The sequence below is a fragment of the Protopterus annectens genome, chromosome 11.part0 (genome assembly GCF_019279795.1).
Source record: "Protopterus annectens isolate FY-2018-M chromosome 11.part0, PAN1.0, whole genome shotgun sequence".
Lineage (NCBI taxonomy): Eukaryota > Metazoa > Chordata > Ceratodontiformes > Protopteridae > Protopterus > Protopterus annectens.
In genome coordinates this window covers 462,160,220-462,186,653 of record NC_056745.1, presented here as the reverse complement: position 1 = coordinate 462,186,653, position 26,434 = coordinate 462,160,220, and the positions used below count along the sequence as shown (strand labels likewise).

General features: G+C 44.5%; 1 protein-coding gene across 3 annotated transcripts in view; it reads right to left on the bottom strand.

The window, feature by feature from the left end:
* The window catches only part of OPTN (optineurin), a 700,455-nt gene that overhangs the window by 326,177 nt on the left and 347,844 nt on the right, over positions 1-26,434 (bottom strand). For all 3 annotated transcript variants that reach the window (XM_044087961.1, XM_044087962.1, XM_044087963.1), the window contains one exon: positions 3,828-3,918. In XM_044087961.1, coding sequence (XP_043943896.1) covers positions 3,828-3,918 — 91 coding nt within the window. The remainder of the gene's footprint in view (positions 1-3,827; positions 3,919-26,434) is intronic.

Below are 26,434 nucleotides of genomic sequence, written 5' to 3'. Positions count from 1 at the left end.
CTGTCCATAATGGACATGGGGGTCAGACCAGGGGTAAATTTACCCTTTCCCATCCAATTGTCAAGGTTTCATTTGAATAGGGTCAGGGATGAACTCTGTTTTACATGGACGAACAGCTTATTCAATAGTGAGGGAATCCTCTGGGACATGCAGCTACTCCTCTAGCACTTTCTGTTTATATAACAAGTGAAGTTCAGATCACAGGATCTAGTGTTTTTGGTGCTGTTTTGTGCATTTGAAACACATCCATCGGGGATAGGTTTGACGAAGTCTTGTAAGGTAGGCAAAGATTCCCTCTCAGCAACCTGTAGGACACTGAATACAGTGACAGAGCCTTTAGACAATCAGTGTAAGACAGGGTGTTGATGCCCTGCAATCTCCTGGTGAGAAACCTTTGTGTTCCAACTGTTACAAATGTTTGGTTAGATATATGCCAGAGGGGGGCATTGCATTCAATGACAGGTCTAATAAGGGCAGAAAAGAGCAGTATGACAACTTCCCTGGAGCTGGATGCCATACCTGTAATGGTGACTTAGCATGATGTTCTCATTATCTTAGCTATGTGTTGATCAATGGCCACATTGCTGTCTATGTACATGTTCCCAAATCCCTTACTATTGGGTTGACTCTTAGGGGTATTTTATCGATGTAGTAATCAGCATGGGTTGACAGTTTACACCAAGGACATTATAATGCATTTTTAGCACTGAATTTTAGGCCATGACTTTGGCGCCAGTCATTTGTCTGTGTTAAACCCTCTTGTAAGATACTGGTGTCGGAGGAGGGGTTGGGATATATAATAGCTCCCAATTTACTCGGAGGAGGGGCTGGGATATATAATAGCTCCCAATTTACAATCCTTTGCGAACTTCGTAAGTCAGAGGTTTTGAACATTAGCCTTGACATCCAAGAAAGCAACTTGGTCTTTTGACTGTGACATCCATGCTGACAGATACCAGAATCCCCTGGAGTGACACGAGAAACAAAACCAATTATTAAAATCAATTATTTTATGTTCATACTGTGGCATCATCTATGGTGAAGGTAGAATGTTGCTCAATGCAAGGCTCATACCTATCACTGACATATACTCCAAGAGCTCCATTATGTCTTTTTTCATATAGTCCAGTGAGATACATCTTAGGTCATGAACACTCATGAACTATGACATTATCATACTGTTACCTGGGGTGCTGTGACTTGAGTGTGTGCATGTGAGACATTGCAGATCCTGGCTCCAGATAGGAACTAACAGCTATCTTCTCCTTGTCTAACCTGGTGAGTGGGGCATCTGTGTGACGTACAACAGTGTCCCCAATGACAAGAGAATTAGGTACAAGAGAATTATGTAAAGTATATGTCTGCCTTATGGGCTTTCACCTTGGCAGACCATTAGTTGTAGGGATATGTGAAATGCTTGGTGTTGCTTTTGGTGTGTATTTAAGGGATTGCTGAGGACCAGTGTCTTTCATATTTGGGAAGGTTTCTTTTAAGAGCCTCAGCAAAATCAATCTGTGTGTGTGGTAAGCCAAGTGTGTGAGGAAAGTTGTGTGGATATTCCTGACAACCTCAGCAGTATGAGAGATTTTTGCCTCCAAGGAAGTTGTGTATTTATATATCTCACATACTGTGTTTTTTTCTTTAATGATTAACTAGTTGTCAGAGAATATGAAACAATTACGGCATTGTCTTAGGATGCCCAGATCTACCAAACTGGCCACAGAGACATTTGGAAACTGCATATCCATGTTGTTTGGACCTGGAATAGGGTGGGCTGTTTAGAATCAATGACTGTGTTTTAAGAGGGGTCCTTCTATTCAATGTGCTAATTAGCTGCTCTAAGCTCAATTTTGCACAATTCCACAATAGTTAACAGATTTCAGACCAAATCGTAAGTTTATAGGGAGATTTTACTTTTGAGACATTTGCTACTATACAGTGCACTGCTTACCTCTGTTGCTTGTTGAGCAGCTCCTCAAGCTTGCCAGATTTATAGTAGAGAAAAAAGCTTGAAAGCTGACTCCTACTCCCTCCAGCTAACAACCAACCACACTGAGTTTCATGGTGCGCTTCCCACCTGGAGACCAGGTAAACACTTTCTGACACAAAATGTATGATCCTGGAATTTCCCATTGAAATAAATCATTCATTTTGATTGCAGTGTCAGAAAACAATAAATGTGAAGAAACTTTTTCCTCAGAATCATGATATTCAGCTTTAGAATCAGCTAAAGAATCACATACACATCCTCTGTCCATCACTGCTATTAGAGGGCAGTGGAGGAATTAGCACATTAGACAACATTCCCTTAGCAAACCCTAGCAAATCTTACTTGTCCATATTTAAGAATGTGGGAGAAGAAAAGTTTTAAGATTCTACTTCTTCTTGGGAGATTTCCTGAAAAAGGACTGACCTCATGATTAGAACACCCAGCAAAGTAGTACACCTTCACTCGTGCAAAGCCAGGAAGAGTGGTTCCCCCTTGCCCAGTGAGAGCAGCTCAACAGCCTTAGTGGACATTACAATGATTCTCCCTTGCTTGGTGAGGGCAATCCAACAGCCGCAGAGGATGCGGCAATCTTCTAATCATTAGTGGTTTTCAGAGGAGCTGCACCAGGATGAAAAGAAGCGGTCTGAGAAACCAGTTTTGACCACAGCAGAATTCTCCACCAGTGGAGCTGCACCAGGACAAAAAGAAGCGGTCTGAGGAACCAGTTTTGATCACATCAGAATTCTCCACCAGTGGCTGAGGCAGAGATAGAGCTGGCTGGAGACCTAGAGACTCATTAACAACTTTCTTCTTTTTGCAGACTGGAAAAGCAAGAACTGTGGAGAATGCCAACTGTGCCACATTCAAGCTGGGAAGGAGACCTCACAAGTGGAAAGTGAAGCTTGAATGAGTTGGTAAAACCTCTGACAGGAAAATGAAGGTTCTGAGGCAAAGTTCTCCAAGACAGTCCCCAGAAGCACAAAATCCTGCCAAAAATGTATATGTAAATAAAAGCAGATTTTTTACACAATTTTTATCATACAAACATTACTTATATAAAAATCTATTCGGTAACATTACAGCCCATGAAAAAAAAACAAACAAAAACATTCCTATCATTAAAATATCACATTCACATAAAAAACTTATTTTTTCACATAAAGATGTTGTTGTGGAAGTTTTCTCCCAGAGCGCTGATTACCTGGCCTTTCTTGAAAATATCTCTAGTATACTGTCAGCTTCATTGCTAAGTTCACAAAGGCAAAGAGCTTTGGAAAGGAAGCTATCAAGCCTTTGGCATCCAAACTGCTTTTGCATATACGTCTCTGCTCAATCTACATACAGTTTGGGCACATGGAAGGTGTCCCAATTCTTTGAAACCTGGCCAGTTTTCATATTCTTGGCAAGGATATAACCCAAATAGTTTAGGCTACTGCAGCAGTAATCTAAATGTTGAACATCTAGGATTTATCACTGTCTGACCCAAGTTCCTACTAGGAACTTTTACACTTTGAATACAGACATTATCAGATTTAGGATCCTACCACTTTCTTAGATACAAACTATGCAATTATATTAAAAGACTGTGGTTGACAGTCAATGGGTCCTGTCCAGGATCCCACTGTAGTTTGAAGCTGGGTACTACAACTACCTTTCATAGGATTACTAGAAACATTTTGGAGATCTGTCCAGTATGCACTTATTAAAAAGCAACAAACATCCCTAACAGAGCAAATGCTATTATCAAAATAAATGAGAACATCTGTAAGACAAAGCTGTAATATATAGACCATCATTACTGCCAACAATTTATACTTGTAAAGGCTAAATACTTTACCTCAGCTTGCCTGTTTTTTAATTCTTGTATTGTTTTGTTGCTGTCATCACGGAACTGGTTATATTCAAGTTGAAGATCTGCCAGTTTTTTCCTGTATATGTCAAAAAAATAATACGTGGTATCTAGTAAAGTAATATAATCTTTTCAAGCCTCTACTGAAGCTGCTAAATTGTATAATGCCTTTGTGACTGATGCATATAACTTAAGTATAGAAGAGTGAGTTAGAATTCAAAGACATTTAGCATAATTTTGTAAGACAAAGAAACTACAGGTTAGTGAGACAATCAGTTTAACAGCAGATTCTCTTTTCTGTGGTTTTATTTTTTTTTACTCTTGAATAATAGATGAGTTCCACTAGCAGCCAAAGCAATTTTAAATATGATACCTTGGTCTTAGTGCTGCTGAGAATTACAGCTCTGGCCAAAAATGGGGGAAGCTGGTAACACTGACAAGCTTTGTGAGCACAGTCCACTTCTAAACAACATAGTTAGGTAGTCTACTAAACTAAGCTACTTTAGACATTCTTGCAGGAAACTGTGCACACAGTAACCTGCAGAAGAAAGCCCACATTAATAATGTCAACCAGCTAACCAACAGCAGTCCTTCTATATGCACTTTTATAAGGTTTAGCATAAAGACTGCCTCACTTCATTTTAGAGGTATGATTATTTCAAGCAGGTAACATCAAAGGCAAGGCCCTACACACACACTCTGTATAAACATCCCAAAATAGAGCAGATCTACCCTTATCATATGGAGAACTTTGGCAACAATACTGAAACAAGTTGTAAGTAACCTTTTTTTTCATGAAAAGTTGCACATAGTTCTGGATGTGATGTATTACATGCTGGAAGAACTGCAGGTTAGGCCAAATGTAACTGGTATTTAATTGCCTCCACCTTGACTAAAGCCCTGTTTCAGCTGAAGAAAAGCAACCTCAAAGCATGATGCTGCCACCACCATGCTTCACCATGGGGGATGGTGTTCTTTTGGTGATGCGAAGTGCTGCTTTTGCGCCAAACGTACCGTTTGGAATTGTGGCCAAAAAGTTCAACCATGGTTTCATCAGACCATAACACATTTCCCACATGCTTTTGGAAGACTTGATGTATTGTTTTGCAAATTTTAGCTGGGCCTGGATGTTTTTCTGTGCAAGAAAAGGCTTCTGTCTTGCAACTCTACCCCATAGTCCAGACATATGTAGAATATGGGAGATTGTTGTCACATGTAGTACACAACCAGTACTTGCCAGAAATTCCTGCAGCTCCTTCAGTGTTGCTGTAGGTCTCTTGGCAGCCTCCCTTACCAGTTTTCATCTCGTCTTTTCATCAATTTCGGAGGGACGTCTAGTTCTTTGCAACGTCACTGCTGTCCCATATTTTCTCCACTTTTTGATGACTGTCTTCACTGTGTTCCACGGTATATCCAGTGCTGTGGAAATTTTTTGTATCCTTCTCCTGATTGATAACTTTTAACAATGAGATCCCTTTGATGCTTTGTAAGATCTCTGCAAACCATGGCTTTTGCTGCAGCAGGCAACTGAGTAAATTTCAGGAAACTGCTACTAGAACAGCTGAACTTTATTTGGGGTTAATCAGAGTCTCTTTAATTGATGGCAGATGTGTACCCAAGAAGACTGAATGCTGTAATTAAATCAAAAGGTGCTTCAACAAAGTATTAGTTTAACGGTGTGCACACTTATGCAACCAGCATATTTGTATGTTTTTTAAACTTTTTATATCCCCCCCCCCAACAGATTTGTTTTTTAACTGAATTGTACAGGTTATAGGTCACATTAAAGGTGGGAAATGTTTTGAAATGATTTGTTGTGGTCTCATTTTTTAGATCACAAAAACTGACATTTTAACAGGGGTTTGTATACCTTTTATATCCACTGCATATACCAGTTTGATCTGTTTATAGTCAAAATAAATTATCTTACCAGGTTCCTGCTCGGCAGGCCTTTCATAGTGCTCTTCCAAAGTAACAGGTCTTTACACTGTGATGTAGCATAACCTTACAATGTCCTGGCACAGTAGCTGGCCAAATAAATTAACAGTACTTATGTGGAGACTTTCACTGCAATGGAACATCTCTCTACATTTCCACCAACAGGGACAAACTAAAATATATTCTATAACAGAGACAGAAATAAATTCAGTTGGCTTTTCCCTGAAAGGGTCCAGCTCATTCCAATCACAAGGATATCTCCCAGCTAGCCTTTCTTTCTGATAAAAGAAATTAATTCTAAGGCCCTTTCAGGACCCTAATGTGATCTAGATGACATGAATTAGCTCTGCATCAGGGTAGTAAGATTTAAATATCCCTGTGTACAGCTGCCCCTCATCCACTAACTCTGCCTTACCTGTTTCTGGGTTAGTATTTTTAAAGGGACCATCCGCCACTATATGACATGACCATTCAGAGCTAGCACAAGGAACCATCCATAGGTATGCTGCAACTCCATGACCACCACCACTACCAGACACAAAACAAGTGTGGAACCATTAATTTGAGCCTCAGCAGGTGAACTGTATGCCCAGGACAGAAGAGTGGGGCGAGATTTGTGACCGGTTCAGGATGCAAACAAATGGTTTTTCCCAGGGAGCTTTGTGATGACAAAAGATGTGAGTTTGGTAAAAGAATATGGGATCCACACATTGGTGACATAGTTGTTCATGCATGAAGGTATAAGAATAGTGACAAAGGGACAACAAGATTCTTGCAGACAGCATGACTGTGTGAAAAATTAGGAAAAGAGAGGCATAGAACAAAAAAACAAAAAAACCCACACAAATAAAATAAAATAAAAATACCACAAAAAAGAGAGGAGGAAACCAGTCCAAAACTTTAATATTATCTTAGTGCCTCGGCTTAATAGCCTTCAAGAGATCATATAAAGTACAGTTGTGTACACTTACCATAAATGTAGATGTTCAAGTAAATTCACTGTTGTAGTCATCACATTTGGGTTATCTGCTTGCAGTAGCCCTCAATCGGCCTGATTAACAAAGTCTTGGGTCCTGCGTCAGTTGCTGTCTCTTCTTCAGTGACGTCAGGGGTATAAAACATGCAGCCGACGCCATTAAATCAGTTTTTCTTGCCCCCCCCCCCCAATGGGAAGCAATTAAATATATATGCAAAGTTATACCTCCAACAAAAAAGCAAATACACCAAAAAGCTTTTAAGCATAGTAAAGGAGAGTAGAGGTATAGCCAAAAGAAGTCAAGGGGCTGGAGGGAGGGTAACCAGGACTGCAACAGTGAATACACTCGAACATCTACATTTATGGTAAGTGTACACAACTGTACTATGTTCTTTGTGTTTCACTGTTGCAGTCATTACATTTGGGTAGATTCCCAAAGTTAAGGTTGGGAGGAGCAATTTAAATAGCATTAGGACCAGCTATAAGGCCCTGCAAGACTGCAGTGGCAAAGCCAGCTCCGGATTTAGAGAAAATTGGAAAATGATAATGCTTGGTGAAAGTATGTACAGAACTCCAGATAGCAGCTTCTAGGATGTCCCTGGTAGGGACGCCTCTGAGAAAGGCTGTAGAGGTATATGCAGCCCTGGTTGAATGGGGTCTGATGCCCTGTGGGATAGGTATTCCATGGTGCTTATAGCAGAAATGAATGCAATGGTCTATCCATTTAGAAATGGTTTGCTTTGAAATAGCCTTTCCCTCTGTCCCTGCAGCAAATGACACCAGCAGTTCAGATTTCCTTTGAGGTTTAGTCCTGTCCATGTAGAATCTAAGTTGTCTGTGCATATCTAAGGAGAACAGTATCCATTCCCTTTTGTTCTGTGGATTAGGAAAGAAGGTTGGCAAATGAATGGACTGATTAAGAGCAACACTGGATACCACCTTGGGAATGAAGGAGGGATTGGTTCTGTAGGACACCCTGTCCACATGAAAGATGATGAAAGGCTCCACTGCCATAAGGGCCTGTAATTCAGATACCCTTCTTGCTGAAGTGATTGCTAAAAGAAGAAATTTTAAATCTGCAGTAGCAGCTGGCTCGAAAGGAGGAAGAGTGAGTTTCTCCAAGACAAAGTTAAGGTCCCAGGCTGGAGTTGGAGCTCTCCTGGGTGGCCTTAAATTTTTGGCCCCTCTGAGGAACTGCTTGAGCAGTGGGTGAGAGAAGAGGGGAGGCTGTGTGTTATAATGAGCTGAAATGGCTGAGGCATGAATTTTGATGGAGGAAAAGGACAAGTCCTTGTGAAGCATCTCAGTTAAGTATTGTAAAATCTGAGGTAAATTGGGCGCTGCTGTGCTCATCCCTTGAGATTGGTTCCAGACACAGAATCTTTTCCATTTTGCAGCACAAGATTTTCTAGTACTAGGCCTCCTTGCCTCTAAAATGATATCCATCACTGGTTTACTGAGGGATGGTAAAGGAGAAATTAAGGAATTAGCCAGGCTGCTAGGTTCAGTGTTTGAATCTGAGGGTGCAGATTCTGGTTCTCCTGCTGAGAGAGCAGGGAAGGAGTCTGAGGCAGGTGCCATGGGGCCAACCATGACACACTGCGCAAGAGGGCGTACCAGTGTTGGCGTGGCCAGTCTGGTGCAATCAAAATCATCCTTGGCTTGTCCTGTTTGATCTTTAGTAGTACTTTGGAGGGCAGAGACTGAGGAGGAAAGGTATAAACGGATAGATTTTTCCAGCTGAAGGACAGAGCATTCATTTTCCAAGCTTGTTTGTGGGGAATCCTTGTGCAACATTTGTCCAATTGATAGTTCTTGGGGGAGGCAAACAGGTCTATATCTGGGTTCTCCCATTTGCTTGTCAACATGCTGAAAATCCTTGGCTCCAGTTTCCACTTGTGTGGGTCCATGAGGTTTCTGCTTGGTCCGTCTTGCCAGTGTATTTAGTTTTCCTGGCAGGAATTGAGCTTGTAGATTCACTTGGTAGCTCAAGGCTGTGTTCCACAATGCCATGGCTAGTCTGCAGAGGGGGTAAGAATGTGTATCTCCCTGCTTGTTTATGTACCACATAACTGTGGTGTTGTCCGTCTTTACCATTAGTTGTCCTAGAAGAATGTGTTCCTTGAAGGCTGTCAGAACATTCTGTACAGCTAACATTTCTTTTTGACTGATATGCAGGTGCATTTGACTTGGGTTCCATTTGCCCTGAATGCACTTTCCCTGCCAGATGAGCCCCCCCATGCATAGTCTGATGCGTCTGTTAGGGTTTGGGCGGCAGGGGGTAGTGTGAAAGGTAGTACCTTGTTTTGGTGGCAGGCCTCTGCCCATCAAAGGAACTCTAGGCGTAGGCAAGGTATGACAGGAATCATTGCTTCTAGATCTTGAGAATGTTGACACCATAGGCTTTTTAGATACCATTGTAGTTTCCTCATATGCAGTCTTGCATATGAAATTAGAAGAATGCAGGAGGCCATGAACCCCAAGGCTTGCAGTATTTGCCTTGCAGATAGCAAGGTTTTTGTGGCCACTTGTTTGAAGTAGGTTGCCAAATGAATTGGTTTCTCTGGCGTGAGGAAAGCCATCTGGGAAGTTGTATTCAAGCTTGCTCCCAGGAATATAATTTGTTGACAGGGTACCAGGTGTGATTTCTTTTCATTTATGGTGTACCACAGACAAGTCAGCACCCTTTGTACAAAGGCCAGATGATTCAAAAGTATGTTCTGGCTTTCTGCCTGAATTAGACAATCGTCCAGGTATGGGTATAGCCTGCAAAATGCAATGACTGGAGCTAGGCACTTTGTGAATACCCTGGGTGCAGTAAATAAGCCAAAGGGCAGTGCAGAGAACTGATAGTGCATGTAGCCTGCTTTGAAGCATAGGTATCTTTTGCAAGATTCCCTGACCGGGATGTGCAGGTATGCTTCTTTTAAATCTAGTGTTGCCAACCAGGCATCTTTGCCTAGCATAGGAAGCAACTGGTGAAGAGTCAGCATCTTGAATTTTGGAATCACCAAAAAGGTGTTTAGAGTAGAAAGGTCCAGGATAGGATGCCATGAATTGTCTTTTCTGGGTACCAGGAAAAGTCTCTAATAGAAAACCTTGTCCCTTTTCCTCTTCTGGTACCAAATGAATAACCCCCATGCTTAAAAGAGAACATACTTGCTTTTGGGCCTCTGCCCACTGATTTGGGGGTAGATCTGGCCACCCGCTTGGTGTTGGTAATGTGTGGAAGTGAAATCTGTATCCTTGGGACACTATTTTAAAACCCATTTGTCCTGGGTAATGAGTTCCCAGTTTCACTTGAGACGTGCTTAGAAGTTTTAAAAGCAAGTCATCGAGACAGTTTTCCATAGGGAGGAGTTTTACTACTCCCAGATTTGGATGTGGAAGTCCCCCACTGCTTAGTCTTGTGCGTCCCCTGGGACTGAAACCTGGGGTTTCTGCTGTGTCTGGGTTTGGATTGAGAAGACCTGGAAGGGGCCGGAAAGGACCAATTCTTAGAGGGCCAATGCCTACTAAATCTTGGAGGCTGAACTTGTAAGAAACCTTTAACAGTTTGCATAGATTTAGCTTTATTTTCCATCTTTTTAAGAACTTCCTCAGCTTTGTTGCCAAACAGGCGGTCCTGATTTAAGGGAGCATCCAACAGTTTAGCTTTAACATGATCAGGCAAAGATTGCTCCTTAGGCCAAGCATGCCTTCTGAGTACAGACCCAGTGACAGAAGCCCTGCAAGAGGCCTTTAATGAATCAAATCCACATTGCAAAGTATGTTTTCCAACCTGTTCAGCAGAATGCATTAAATCCTGTAATTCTTTACTTTCAGCACAGTCAGGAATCAACATCATTTTCTGTTTAAGCAATCCAATAACATGTTGTACATATGAAACTGACAGTTTAAGGCCCTAATGGCCAAGGTTGCAGAAGTGTAAACCTTCTTACCCCATCTATCCAGTGCCCTGGAGTCTCTATCAGAAGGGGTAGAATTTTTAGCAGTAGGAGCCATAATGCCCTTGGGTCCCAGTGAAATAGTCTCTGGATCCGCAATAGGATTTTTAAAAAGGAACTTGTGAGAATCAGGAACTCTGTAGTATCCATCAGGTTTTCTGGGAGCAGGAGGCAAAGAATCAGGGGCCAAACTATATTTCGAAAAGGCATCATCAACAATGTCTAGTACAGGAGGTATAGCTAAAGGCCTATGCTGAGGCAGGAGTAAGAAATCCCTAAGCCACTTTTTTGAATCAGAAAAATCCAGGCTTTCCCAGTGGAAATGCTCCCTTAGAGTGTGCAAGGTTTCACCAAAAGAAAAATCCTCTGGAGGGGAAGCAGAGGGAATAGAGTCCTCTGCATCGGAATCCTCATAAGTAGATAAGGGTAAATCCAGATCATCAGAAGAATCAGAAAAATCAGAATCCTGGTCAGAAGACTCAAACAAATTCAGTCCTGGGTCTCTTAGAAGGGGGTGGTTGGCTTCCCCTGATTAGAGTTATAAGATCTTCAGCCATTCTTATCATTTGTTTTTTAGGCATAGAGGCCTGAACATGCAGCCTGGGCGTCGGTTTCTTAGGCATGGTTCGAGATTTAGGCCTTAAAGAAGGAGGCGTTGGTTTAATATGCAAGTCCGTAGGCCTGAATACTCCCTCAGAAGCCCATGCCTGCACAGCGGCTCTGGACCCATCCAAGGTAGAGACATCTCCTGGTTCCACAGTTGAAGCATCTCGCGGCATACCGGACTCCGAATGGGTCTCAGTAGAGGCCTGCAAATCAGAAGTAGCGGGTATCAGGGGCTACGAAAGCGCCTCACTGAGTACTGGTGAACTGGCGACTGGCTTAGGAGAAGCGTCGTCGACAGCTTTGGACCTAGGCGGCCTGTTTCTGTCTTTATCTTTGCGTTTTTTTGGAATACCGGTAGTCAGGTGGCTAACCGAAGACATTTCTGGATAATTGAACCGAGAACCGAAATATTTAGAGGCAAAAATATACCAACAACGGATAGTGCGTTGACTAAATAGGGCACAAAACCAACAGCAAGGTATGTCGTTGTCAGGGCCTAGGCAAGGAATGCAGTACGAATGAAAATCTTTGTGAGGTATTTACTTTCCACAAGAAATGCAATTATTAAGTTTTCCTGACATTGGTAAGGAGCGAGAAAAAGTTTCCCCAACGGGGTACTTAGCTTTAGTTGAAGACTTCGGTTCTAAATCTTGAAAACGAAAATTTCAGGAGTCGGCCAACCGACACTTGCGAACTGCTTCTGCTTCGGGCACTGCACGGCAAGAAAGACTGATGTAATGGTGTCGACTGCATGTTTTATACTCCTGACGACCTGACGTCACGGAAGAAGAGACAGCAACTGACACAGGACCCAATCAGGCCGACTGAGGGCTACTGCAAGCAGATAACCCAAATGTAATGACTGCAACAGTGAAACACGAAGAACATCTGCAAGGTCAGCTGGAGGAAAGTGAAGAGAGAGGGACACTTGACCAAAGGGAAGGCACAGGAAAAAACAAACACAACAGTGGAGAAGTCCTATAGGAGAAGCGGGGGGTGGGGGTGGGGAGACTTCATATAGACCAGTTGGTGCAAAGGATTAAGACTATGAGCTCTTAATAATCTACTTCCTGTGGTACAGGGCTTGATTCCCTCAGCCCTCATTTGCCATGTGTGAACCTGAACAAGTCATTTAACCAGAAAGTGACTTGAGGCAGTTGGGCTAGGCTCAATAATGATCATGGACTGCACACCTTCTAGTTACCTATGAACCACAACAAGGGACACAGCCAAGAAAGACAGTGAGAAACAATGAGAATGGTGAAAATGTTACAGGGTAGGAGGAGCAGGATCATGGGGCATGAAGCAAATGAGAGGAGGGTCAGTGTGAGGAAACAGAAGGTTTTCATGAGTGGAAACTCAACCACAAACAAATTATCAGTCTATGAAATAAAAATAAAAAATCCCAACACAAACGTGGTTTCACCAATTTAATAGCAGGACTCTGATGAAGCCATTCTCATGGTGAAAGCACTGAGTCATTGGGATCTTTGTGTTTTGTGCTATTAAATCAGTGAAACCACATTTGTGTTGGGAATTTTTATTTTTATGTCATTGTTTTTTGCTTCGTTGGAAGACTTGGTGTTTTTGTGACAAATTATCAGTCTAGACTTGACAAGATTTTAGTGAAATAGAAAAGGTTATGTACTCACCATAATGTTCCATTTGTGTTGTCCATTTTCATTCTTCCTCAATGTTTGGGTTCAGATCTGATCCCTCGGATCCAACTCGGCTGTTGCCAAAGCTTGCGGCAACCAGAAAACTCTTGAGCTACTTCTCTTACCCACAATGCGCCAACCCAAGTACCTCAGATCTTGTTTGCTAGCAGCAGGAGAAAGCTATATTGCAGTTACACAGAGAGGATATATCTGGAGCTATGAACCAAGGAAGTGGCACATTTAAAAACGCTCACTCTTCCAGGAGTATTTAGGGCAGGTGGTTGGTGGGAAGGGAGTTGAAGAATGAAATGAATGAATTTACCAGTACCTTATTGATTCCTGGGGAAGGATTTTTGAGGCATGGAAAAATGTATGCCCACGGCAGACAGGGTCTTTCCATCCTTTTCACACCTGGATAACATGTCTAATTTTGGGGCCAAGCAATAATGCACTGTCAAAGGGAGCACTGACAAATGAAGACTTGAAGGGCAGTGCAAAAATCACATTAGCGCATCCAAGCGTGCCTTCTTATAGAAATGCTGGAACCCACCATCCTTGAGGTTCTTTCGGCAATGTTCAAAATTAGTCTTATAGAACAACTGGAAATGGATTGCAGGGTAGCCAACTGATAAGTCACAGATGCCTGTACCTCATCAGAAATGGATCCTCAAAGGGTATCAGAGAGTTCCTTAACTTGGTCTCTCTGTAACCTGGTGAAGTGTGCCAAATAGTTCAGAGACCTTAAGGCAAAGTCCGCTGATGCAATGACATGCTTCCCAAACCTGTCTATCAACAGAGACTCCTTGTTTGGTGGCTGGACCGAGGAAGTCTTCAAAGAGTTCCTTTTTAGTGGCCACCACCACTACCATTACATCAACAGGCACCACTTTTGCCCAAAAATGTTTGTCTTCTGGTGCTGTCATGATTTTGTCCAGTCTCCTGGGGAATGGTTCATTGGTGTCTGGGGCATTCCATGCCCGCTGAGAGATCAACTCTGTGAGCTCATCAGTGGGCGGAGTCACCCAGGAGATAGAAGGGCTTGTTACCAAAGACCTCCAGAAATACAGACTCTTTGGATGAAGGGTTGCTGGACTTCCAGCCACTTCTCTGCTACAGGATTTCAAGGATGTCTCCAAACTGGACATCTTCAGAAGGTGACCATGGGGACCCCTCACCTTGATCAAAGTCTGTATCTTCTGTGACAGAAGCCTCTGGGGAGCCTAAGTGCTTCCTCTTGCACATTCTCTTCTTAGGGACCTCTTCAGTGGGATGCTCTGAGGAGGTATCAGAACAGGTTGAACACTCTGCTGGGAAGCCTGGGGTTTTGGTACTAGCTGTTCCTGTAGAGAGGATAGATGAGACTTCAAGGAGAGAGATGGCAAGCCTGCAGACTACAGATCTGAAGGGAAGGGAACAGGTTGAACACTCTGCTGGGGAGCCTGGGGTTTTGGTACTAGCTGGTCCTGTAGAGAGGATAGATGAGACTTCAAGAAGAGAGATGGCAAACCTGCAGACTACAGATCTGAAGGGAACAGTCTTTGTCATGGAAACAGACAAGGCTCTCTCCATGACCTGAAAGGTGGACCCCAACCCCTGAGAGGATCAGGACTCTGTATCCACAAGGGCAAGCCTTTGGACCGCAGTCCCGTCCTGCTCTAAGAAGAACTCCTTCATTGTCGAAGTCGGAGCTGAATTAACCTGTGCTGAGGTCCTGAGGTATAGAGATGGCTCTGAAACGTTCAATGTCAACTGTGACACCCCACACCTGACAGGATACCCCCAGCTTGGAGAGCTCTCTGGATCCGATATAACCAAAGAGCTCAGAGCAAGCTTCAGACAAGAGGACAAAGAAATTCTTGGATCAGATGCAAATGAACTCTGATGACTCAAATCTGTTAACTCCAAGGCCAAGTAGGAGGTCGGAAGAGGAACTTGCAAAGGGGGTGTAGTGGATCTTTTGACCCAGAGGCTTAGGAGCAGACAGGATGCTTGACATACTCTGTGCCAAGAGAATCTTTTTCAGTAACTTCTCCACATCTTCTTCTGTAAGGCTCCTGGAAGAGAGAGTGGACACCAAGGAAGGAGACCTAGGCCTCTTTCACAGGAGGAGACGGGACCTGGAAGGAACAGGGTTCAATGAGGGAGAGTATCTAGTTCTTGGAAGGGGTTTCGACTCAAAAATCAAATCCGACAGTTTTGGTGTCAGATGCAAAGCAGTCTGATCTGACAGTTGACAAGGCCTCTTAAGCTTCGGATCTGAAGGCGAAATCAGATCTGACAGTCTTATTTTGTTTCGATTTAGATCAGAATATGAAGTCTGATCAGACAATTAGAAATTTTGTTTTTAGGATCTGATGAGTGAGCCAGATGCAAAAGAGTTCTTTTCTTAGTCTTCTTTGAATTTTTCGTTGAAGCTGAAGTAGTACTGGGAGAAGGAGATAGTCTTTTTTGTTTTTTCAGGGGGAGGGGAAGAGTACTAACTACAGTACACAAGTACCAAAAGAGAAAAAACAGGGAAAGTTTACGATCTATGGTAAGTTGGAAAGGTAATTAGAATGAGAAAAGTTTAAAAGGAAAAAATTGAACTTATCTGAAGACTCGCTCAAAAGCGCAGTAACACAGTGTTTTTTGCTGGAAGCAGCAAACAAGATCTAAGGTACTTGAGGTTGGTGCATTGTGGGTAAGACAGTAGCTCAAGAGTTTTCTGGTTACTACGAGCTTTTGCAATGACTGAGTCCGATCTGAGCCCATAAGTTAAGGACAGAATGAAAACTGACATCATATCTCTGGATTTACCCTGAGTAAACCATACGAGGAGGTGACAACAGTTGTCACCAAGAGAGAAAAGAGTTTAGTAAGCATCACCAGCTTGTTAGGGCAGCTAGCTGAGGTAGCAACATGCAAGGATATGTAAATGGCAGACAGACGCGAGGACAGGAGGACTGAACTTGCATTCTCATAAGTATTACACCTGAACTAGCCAGCACACAGGTGAAGAGGATTAGGGAGTATAATGCTAGTTGCAATAATGGACATGGAAGAAAGGCTTAGGACAGGTTGGATAATGGGGGAAACCTGGCAGAAAGATCAGCTCTATGCAACGGACAAGTGTCATCTTATCCAAAAAAGTATTGTTGGACTGAAAAGGTGCACCTCTATGTAAGATGGAAGGGGAGGTCTAATTACAGAAGCAATAAAGGAGGCACAGGACTTTAGAAATTAAACAGAATGGAAAAAGACATTCAGAATACTGCAGAAGAAAAGGGCTACTTGGATCATGGCTGAGTAGTTTTAGAGTGCATTGTCAGTACTCTGAGTAGGAAAAAGGGGTGTTGCAAGCCGTGCTGCAGGACTGGAAGGTGAACAGTGCTTGAATTCCATAAAGATGGGCTACTGACAAAGAGGGGTGTGATATAGAGCTGCCTGCATGCAGAGTGCAAATAAATGACAGAAAGATAGACATGTTGTTGAAGTAGTAATCTACATCAAGAAAGGCATCGCATGTGAAGCCAGAGAGGAGTAAAGACATCAAACCTGGAATGGGGGAAGACAGCAACCAAGTCTATAACCTTAATTAAGTGTTCTGGCAAAGGTAGAGGGACAAAGAAGAAGATGGAATATGGTAGAGTGATACAGTGTATCCTCCACTTGACACACAGTACTGTTGTGTGAGAACTTACCATAACAGCAGATGTCCTCCTGATCACTGCTGCAGTATTCTTAACATACAGGTTTTCATCTGCTAACATCCAGCCTTAGTACCAAAGCTTTACCCTCCTGATGGCATATGGTCAACATATGACCTCAGTCCATATGCTTTGGGATATATAGGAGAATGTATGCCCAAGTACCTCAGACTATCTCCAAACCAGTGGCCTGAAGACAACTGGGAGAAGAACGTGGTCAGCTATGAGGGGTGTAGCTAGAAGAAGTAAGTAAATTCCCCTGAAAGCAGTCTATTGTGTGATACATTTCTCTTTTCCTCTGTTGTAAGCCAAGGACAGAGGAAGAAAAGGGAGGGAGGGAAGGAATACTACAACAATGATTAAGTAGAACATCTACTGTCATGGCAAGTTCTTACACAACTGTACTATGTCCGGACTGAAATCACTGTTGCAGTATTCCTGACATATGGGGTGACTCCCACAGCTGAAGGAGGTAAAGAAAAGGGAGAGTAGCTAAGGGGAAGATGAGCTGTCCAGGAGACCACACAGGATAGGCCTAGTAAAGGCAGCCCTGGATCTTGAAAAGGCATTAATCTTGTAATGTTTGGTGAATGTACACACAGAAGACCAGCTGGCTGCATCCAAGATGGACCTGGCTTATACACATTTGTGGAATGCCCCAGAGGAGGGCACTGCCCTGGTGGAATGTGCTTTTGGGCTGGAAGGCAATGCTTTCCAATTCCATGTGTAGCGGAAAGAAATAGCCTTTGATACTCAAGATGCAATGCTTTGCTTAGAGATGGGTTGGCCCCATTTGGAATCCACGAATGAAACAAAATGTTTGTCAGCTTTCTTGATAGTTCTTTTGTTTTGTCCAAGTAAAACCTTAGCTGATGGAAAGTATAGTGAAATGAGAATTATTTCCGCTTTATTTTAGGAGTTGGGGAAAGAGGCAAGCAGATGGATGGCCTGGATGAAGAAGATCTCATTCACTACCTTATGCATGACTGAAGGATTGGCCCTGGACGCCACCTTGTCCTTGTGGAAAATGAGAAAGGGTGGAACAATCATATGAGTCTGAAGTTCAAACACTCCAAGGCAGAGGTATGAGTGAGAAGGATAATCTTCCAGGTGCAGAATTTTAAAGTGGCAGAAGCTGCTGGCCTGAAAGGGCAAAGCCAGTTTTTCCAGCACAAAACTTAGATTCCGGGGAGGAGAAATACGTTTCCTAGGTGGCTTAAAATGTAGGACAACCTTCAAGAAAAACCTTATCTCCATCTTGGACATGACAGGAGGATCAAGAGTCTAGGCAGATGTTATTGGCAGACAGATGGGCTTTAATGGAAGAGTAGGCCAAACTAAAGTGTAATAATTTGCAAAGATATTTGAGGACAGGAGGAGTATCTGATAAGAATCTGTCACGGCTGTGCTTGAAGCACCAAACTGAAAAGCTTTTCCACTTAGTTGTATATTATTTTCTGGTGGTAGGTTTTCCACCTTCTTGTAGAACCTGAACCACCTACTCAGATAAGGTGCATCTTTTAGGGATCAGAACCCCATCATCCAGAGCGAGATAGACAGGCTAGATTTGAATGGGAGAAGCAGACCTTGCTTCTGAGTAGGTCTGGTTGCAACAGTATTTTCCAATAATTTCCCTTGGACAGGTTGAGTGGGACAGGAAACCAATGTTGTCTTGGCTAGAAGGGGTCCAGAATAGGAGGTTTGGAGCTTTCCTTTTGAACTTTTAGAAGAATTTTTGTAAAAAGTGCTAAAAGGGGAAAGGCATACAGAAACCTTGCAGACCACTGGAAAGAAAAGGCATCTGTTCTCCAAGCTGACACGGAAGGACTCCTGATGCAGAACAGGGGAAGCTGGTGGCTTTCTAGTGCAGCAAAAATGTCTACTTCTGGTGTTCCCCACTGATGCCTTATGGCTCTGATGACTTGTTTCTTCATGGTCCATTCGTGAGGTCCTCCAATGACCTGCTTAAAATGTTCACCAGTAAATTCTCATGTATGTAGCTGTCAGAGTCATGCCCATTTGTGTGGCTAGTTGCCATGCCTCTTGTGCTAGCCTGTACAGTGGATAAGACAGAGATCCACTCTGGAAAAGAACCCATTTCCTATGAAGGAGGGTGGCATTCTTTCTATGGTGCCTTGATATAGAAAGTCCTGGATGAGAATGTGTTAAACAAAGTGATATGGTTTTGTGGAGGAGGAGGAGGTGGAGGCAAACCCTTTAAACAGGGGATGCTTTCAGATGACATGGCAGAGCCTTCTTTGCTGACAGGCAAGACCCATTTGTCTGTAGTTACCATTTTCCAGAAAGGAAGGGACAGAGAAAGTCTTTTTGACGAAGGATAGAAGGTTTGAGGAGGGAAGAGGTACAGCTGGAAAGGTAGTCACAGGTTTTTGCTTCTGAATGGCGGTCTCTCTCTATGATATGCCCTATGTGATTTGTCTGAGAATCCCTTTCTTAGGTGTTTTTCTTTGTGAGTGGACTGCAGGTTCTTTTTAACAAAGGAAGTGGACTTGGCTGGTAGGTGGTATTCAAGGACTGTAGAATGTAACATTTGCCTAGAGTCCTTCATAGTTTTACCCAACTCTTGTAGGGCTCTGAAGTGTTTTGCAGCTTCGGAACGAAACAGGAGGTCTTTGTCTTGGGAAACATCTAGGATTTTATATTTAAAGTCCTAAGGGATGGGCTTGGCTGTGCAATCATACAATATTTAATGACTGAACCTGCGGCTGCAGCCCTGGAAGAGGCATCCACTGCATCATAACTGCATTTGATACTATGCCTAGAAATTTGAGTAGCTTGAGACAGTAATGTCTGCATTTGCTGCTTAGAATCTGCAGATTGTGAGTATAACATGCCCTTATTCAGAGACTGTAGGACAAACAGCAAATATTTAGTCATCTGCATCTTGTAGTTCATACTCTGAATGCAAGGGTGGAACAGGTGTACCCTTTTCCTACGTATTCATAGCCCTATCCTTATCTGTGGGAAGGGTGTTAGTACTGGGGAGAAGTTTAGAAGACTTACCCGAGGACAGGGAGACAGCAGCAGAATCAGCCACAGGGTTCTTATAAAAAGAAGTTATGTCTTACCATAACGTTCATCTGTGTTGTTGATCTTCTTTCATTCATTATGATGGGTTATCAGTTCCATCCTCGGAACCAAGCCGGCCTTATACCAAGCTCACGTCAGCCAAACACTCTCAAGTCAAGATACTACCCACAATTTTCTGCTCCTTGTTACCTCAGATTGAGTTTGCAAGTTGATAGACAAAAGTAGAGGCTACCTCTGGTCATAACACAACTACAAGAATGGAAGAAGGACCATATGAAATCCAACAGGAATCTCCGGAGGGGGACAGAGGGTGGGGAGTAATGAATGAATGAAGACTAATATCACAGATGGAACATTATGGTAAGACATAAGTTCTTTACCTGATGTTGTTAATCTTCGTTCATTCCTTATGATGGGACAGAGTCCCCAGCTACCTGTATCCCTGGGCGGCCCTCATGGAAGGACATTCCTGAGCACCATGAAACCAAAAGAAGCTCTTCCTCTGGAGGCCAAATCCAATTTGTAATGAAGAATAAAGGTATGGGGGTTGGCCCAAGTCGCAGCTGAGCAAATGTCATTGAGGGAATCCCTAGCATGGAAAGCTGCTGAAGTTGCCACTGACCTTGTAGAATGGGCTTTCACTTTGTGAGGCAAGGTGATGTTGTTCTTGTTGTAGATGAAAGTGATGCAATTTCTCAACCATGACGCTTTAGAAACTGGACGACCTAGCCTTGGTCCAGAAAAAGCCAAAAATAATTGGTCTGATTTACGGGTAGATTTTGTTCTGTCCAAATAAAAACGGACTGGCCTGTGAACATCTGGGGAGTGCAGGCAATACTCTCCCTTGTTAGAATGGTTAGGGAAAAATACTGGGAGGTCAACAGACTGGTTGATAGACCGCTCTGACACCACTTTTGGTAAGAAGGAGGAATTAGTTCTAAGTGAGACTCTATCCTTACAGAAAACAAGGTAGGGATGTTTGATGGATAAGGCTTGAAGTTCTGATAGATGTCTGGCCGATGTGATAGCAACCAGAAACAAGGTTTTCCAAGAGAGGTACTTCAAGTCACATGAAGATGCAGGTTCAAAGGGCGGTGCTGTTAGGGCTTGCAGAACCAAAGCAAGGTCCCAAGGTTGTACTGGTTCTCTAAAGGGAGGTTTTAAGTAAAAAAACGCCCTTCAAGAAAGTCTTACAGAGTCTGTGTGACATGACTGAAGAGTCCTGGAAGCCACTGTGGAAATTAGAAATGGCAGCTAAATGACCACGAACAGTGGAGGCTGATACCCCAGATTGAAAGAGATCTGATAAATAATATAATACCACCGAAACTGGGGCTGAAAAGGAGTCCAACTGTTTGTTCAATGCCCATAAGGTAAATCTTTTCCATTTGCTGACATAGATTAGCCTGGTGGATGATTTATGAGATGCAATAAGAATATTGCGCACCGGGGAGGAGAGGTTACCCTGCCTGGCAATTATTGGAAGTAGAGAAACCAAGCTGTCAGCTTCAGGTTTGTTAGATTGGGGTGGGTCAGACCCTGAAGATGGGAGATTAACCTCAGAGTTGGATTGAGAATCCATGATCGATCTAGCAGGTGAGGCCAAAGGAAGGGGAACCAAACTTCTCGAGGCCAATATGGTGCAATGAGGATTACTTTGCTCTTCAACTGCTGTGCTTTCTCCAAAAAATTGGGGAATGAAGGGTAGAGGAGGGTAAGCATAAAGTAGACCCAAGGGCCAAGCGTGGACTAGATGGTCTCTCGGTGACTGTCCCCGAGGGGGGATCAGGGCAAAGTAGTTGGGGAGGCAAATAGAAAGGCTGGCCCCAGCGTTTGAAAATTTTTGCCGCTATCACAGGATTGAGTGACGACTTGTGAGGTTGTAGAATGCACCTGCTCAATTTGTCCATTATCACGTTGGAGCTCCCGGGAATGTGAGTTGCAATTAGAAAGCAGTTGGAAGCAGTCACCCATTGCTATATTCTCAAGGCCTCTAGGCATAACGGGTAAGATCTGGTGCCCCCTTGCTTGCTGACGTACCAGACTACCGACATGTTGTCTGACTGGACTGTAATAGTTCCTGACGGAAGGATCGAGTGAAATGCTTGCAATGCTAGTAGCACCGCCCTCAGTTCCAGGACAGTGATATGCAAATGAGCCTCTGCCTCAGACCGAGTTTCCCTGACATAGCCCCCCCCCCCTCCACCCCATCAGGGAGGCATCCGTGGTCACCGCAGCTTTTGCCTGATGGGGGCTGAAGGGGCGAGACCATTGTTGGGGATTTTGAGACGTCCACCAGAGCAAGTCTTGCTTGCATCTCTGTTACACTTATCTGAAAAGACAAAAGATGTTGTAGAGGGTACCACTGAGTGAGTAGTAGCCACTGAAGAAGTCTCATCTGGAACCTGGCCAGAGGAACAATGGTGACAGACGCTGCCATTGACCCCAAGAGTTGGAGTACGGACCGAGCAGAAGATTTGTGGTGACATATTAGCAGCTGAACCTGTTGTCTTATTCTTTGAAGTTTGTGATCCGGAAGAGATGCTGTGCAATTCCTCGTGTCCAACAGAACTTCAATGAATTCTAAAATTTGTGCCGGGGTCATGTTGGACTTCTCCCAGTTTATAGTGATTCCTAGGCGCTGAGCTGTGAGAAGAGTGTAGTCCAGGGCTTCCTCCAGTAGACGCTTGGTGGGGATGGTAAGGAGCTAGTCATTTAGGTATGGAAACGCCTGTGCCTGTAATCCTTGAAGTCTCAGGTGAGCGATAACCACTGCCATGCATTTGGTGAACACTCTGGGGGCTGTAGAGAGACCGAAGGGCAGTGTTCGAAATTGGTAGTGACTGGCTCCTATGCAGAAGCGGGGGTATCTTCTTGAGCATTTGTCCACTTTTTTATGGCAATACACATCTTGAAGATCTATAGAGCACATCCAATCGTCTTCTTCCAAAAGAGGCAGGATAGACTGAACCGTGACTATCCGGAATTTTTCTGGTTTTTACAAATTTATTTAGTGTGGTGAGATCCAGAATTGGTCTCCAGTCCCTTGTCTTTTTTGGCACTAAAAAGAATCTCGAGTAAAAACCGTATCCTATCCGGTCTGGGGGGACCGTTTGGATGACTTTTTTGTAGCAGCTTTTGGATTTCATGTGCTGCTGCTTCCCCTTGACTAGGTGGGACATCAGGTAAATTTCAGGGTGAAGTGGGACAGAGATAGAAGGGAATGTGGTAACCTCTGGATATTATCTGTTGTACCCAGGAATCTGTGGTTATGGCTCACCAGGCAGTAGGGTACAAGGAAACCAACCCCCAACCGCTTCCAGAGGTGAGCAGTTGGGCAACGCTTCAGGTGCACTGGTAAGGTTGCCCAGAGAAAGAATCTCTGGAACCCCAGATTCGCAGACCTCCTCTGCCCCAAAAAAGGCATCTTACATTAGAGTTTCCCCCCTCTGCCCTTAGGGGAGAACTCAGCATGTGTGTCACGGAAAGAGCCCTGTAATTTTCTGTGCCACATCTTCCTGCTCCTCTGATTTCTGGAGTAGAATTGTTGAGGGGTGGAGTGTCGGACACCAAGGGCAGACTGGGTCTTACCATCTTGTTCACACCTTGCCAGCGTATCCTTAACCTTTGGGCCAAACAATGCAGAGGCCTTGATGGGGGCATTCATAAAGGAAGCCTTAAAGGAGTCTGAAAAGTCACAAAGGCGCATCCAGACATGAAGTCTCGTGACTATGCCTGCACCTGCCGTTCTAGCCGCTCCTTCCGTTGCATGTGAAATGAGGAGCATGGAAGAATTGGATATAGATTCTAGGGTTGCTATCTGAGAGGCTACCATGTCACGCACCTCATCAGAAATAGCTTCTGCCAAGGTTTCAGAGAGTTGGTTGATAAGGTCCCTCTGGAGCCTCGTAAAGTGTGCCAAGTAGTCCAAGAACCTTACATCAAAGGTTGATGAAGCAAACACAAGCTTCCCGAGTCTGTCTATTGCTCACAACTCCTTGTTAGGTGGATGGACAGTCTAGCTCTCTTTTGCCAAGTCTTTTTTGGTTGCAGCCGTCACCACCACAGCATCTACTGGAAGCCCTTTGGACCATTGAGGATGTTCAGCAGGCGAAGATAACATTTTGTCAGCCCTCCGGGGTATAGCTTCCAAAGTATCAAGAGCCTTCCATGCACGCTGGACAAGCTCATTGGCCAGTGGGGTAAAACAGGAGGTAGGGGGCCAGGCACGAAAGGCCTGGATGAATACGGACTCCTCTGAGGAAGGGTTGGAGGACTTCCGGTTTCTCCTCTGTCTTAGGATCTCGAGGATGTCACCAAAGGACACCTCATCAGAGGGTGACCATGGGGACCCTTCCCTGTCATCAAAGTCAGTATCTTCAGTTAGAGACTCCTCAGTGGAGTCCATGCACTTCCTCTTGCATGGGACTTCCTCAGTGGGGAGCTCTGGGGAAGATTGTGAGAAGGGGATCTCCTACAGGGGGAAGCCTGAGGCCCTTGTGCCCTGGGTCCGGTAGTTGTAGCTTGTGACAGCTGTGGCACAGAGAGGGGCAAGGACTCAGACAGGGATGTTCTGCCAGCAGAGGCAAGTGCCCTCTCCATTGCCTGGAAGGCCAGACTGCCCAAAGAGGGATGGGAGCCCATAACCAAACACAACAACCTGGGGACAGGGGTCACACCCTGCTCTGACGAGCCAACCCCAGACCAGGAGTCTCAAGAGGGATGTGGAGTGTGAGGGGAGGAGGATTCCTGGAAGGTGCCATAGAAAATATTGCCGTCAAACCAAAAACGCCTGCTTCCATGGCACAGCCGCTAGCCTGAGAAGGGCCTGGTGTCCAGTGCACAGAGGGCCACAAGGATGACTCCCGCTCCAAAGTGAGGTCCACTGTTGGTGTTGAAGGAAGGGAAGCTGTCGGAGGAAGGGGATTCAATGCTTCCCTGGAAGTCGAAGGAGGAGTGTAAGATGGAGTCTGAGGAGAAATACGGTCACCTGCAAGAGGGAGTGCAGCTTTAGATGGATTAGAGAGTCCCCTGGCCACAAGCAACTGGTCAACAAGCTGCAACACATCCCGTTCTGAGAGGCTCCTGGTCGACCTCATAGAGAGACCTGATAGAGATTCTGGCCCGTCTAAAAAGGGGCTGTATTGACTTCCCACATAAGGATCTATGGAGGGAGAGTAGTTAGTTCTGGCGAGTTCGTGTAATGTAGAGGGTGTCTGCACCGACGAGAATGGTGCAGAGGATATCTGCGCCGACAAAGGTGGCACCATAGGTGTCTAGGGTGAAGAGCAGTATGGCAAATGTTTGCCCCGATGAATATGGTGCCGTTGAAGAAGGTGTCTGCACCGATGAATATGGTGCCATCGAAGAAGGTGTCTGCACCGATGAATACGGTGCCATCAAAGAAGGTGTCTGCACCGATGAATACGGTGCCATCAAAGAAGGTGTCTGCACCGATGAATACGGTGCCATCAAAGAAGGTGTCTGCACCGATGAATACGGTGCCATCAAAGAAGGTGTCTGCACCGATGAATACGGTGCCATCAAAGAAGGTGTCTGCACCGATGAATACGGTGCCATCGAAGAAGGTGTCTGCACCGATGAATACGGTGCCATCGAAGAAGGTGTCTGCACTGATGAATACGGTGCCATCGAAGAAGGTGTCTGCACCGATGAATACGGTGCCATCGAAGAAGGTGTCTGCACCGATGAATACGGTGCCATCGAAGAAGGTGTCTGCACCGATGAATACGGTGCCATCGAAGAAGGTGTCTGCACCGATGAATACGGTGCCATCGAAGAAGGTGTCTGCACCGATGAATACGGTGCCATCGAAGAAGGTGTCTGCACCGATGAATACGGTGCCATCGAAGAAGGTGCGTGCACCGATGAATACGGTGCCATCAAAGAAGGTGTCTGCACCGATGAATACGGTGCCATCAAAGAAGGTGTCTGCACCGATGAATACGGTGCCATCAAAGAAGGTGTCTGCACCGATGAATACGGTGCCATCAAAGAAGGTGTCTGCACCGATGAATACGGTGCCATCAAAGAAGGTGTCTGCACCGATGAATACGGTGCCATCAAAGAAGGTGTCTGCACCGATGAATACGGTGCCATCAAAGAAGGTGTCTGCACCGATGAATACGGTGCCATCAAAGAAGGTGTCTGCACCGATGAATACGGTGCCATCAAAGAAGGTGTCTGCACCGATGAATACGGTGCCATCAAAGAAGGTGTCTGCACCGATGAATACGGTGCCATCAAAGAAGGTGTCTGTACCGATGAATACAGTGCCATCAAAGAAGGTGTCTGCACCGATGAATACGGTGCCATCGAAGAAGGTGTCTGCACCGATGAATACGGTGCCATCGAAGAAGGTGTCTGCACCGATGAATACGGTGCCATCGAAGAAGGTGTCTGCACCGATGAATACGGTGCCATCGAAGAAGGTGTCTGCACCGATGAATACGGTGCCATCGACGAAGGAGTCTGCACCGATGAATACGATGCCATCGAAGAAGGTGTCTGCACCGATGAATACGGTGCCATTGAAGAAGGTGTCTGCACCGATGAAAACGGTGCCATTGAAGAAGGTGACTGCACCGATGAATACGGTGCCATCGAAGAAGGTGTCTGCACCGATGAATATGGTGCCATCGAAGAAGGTGTCTGCACCAATAACGATGGTACCAAAAGTGACTTCACCGAGCAGGTCAGTGCCGAAGGAGTC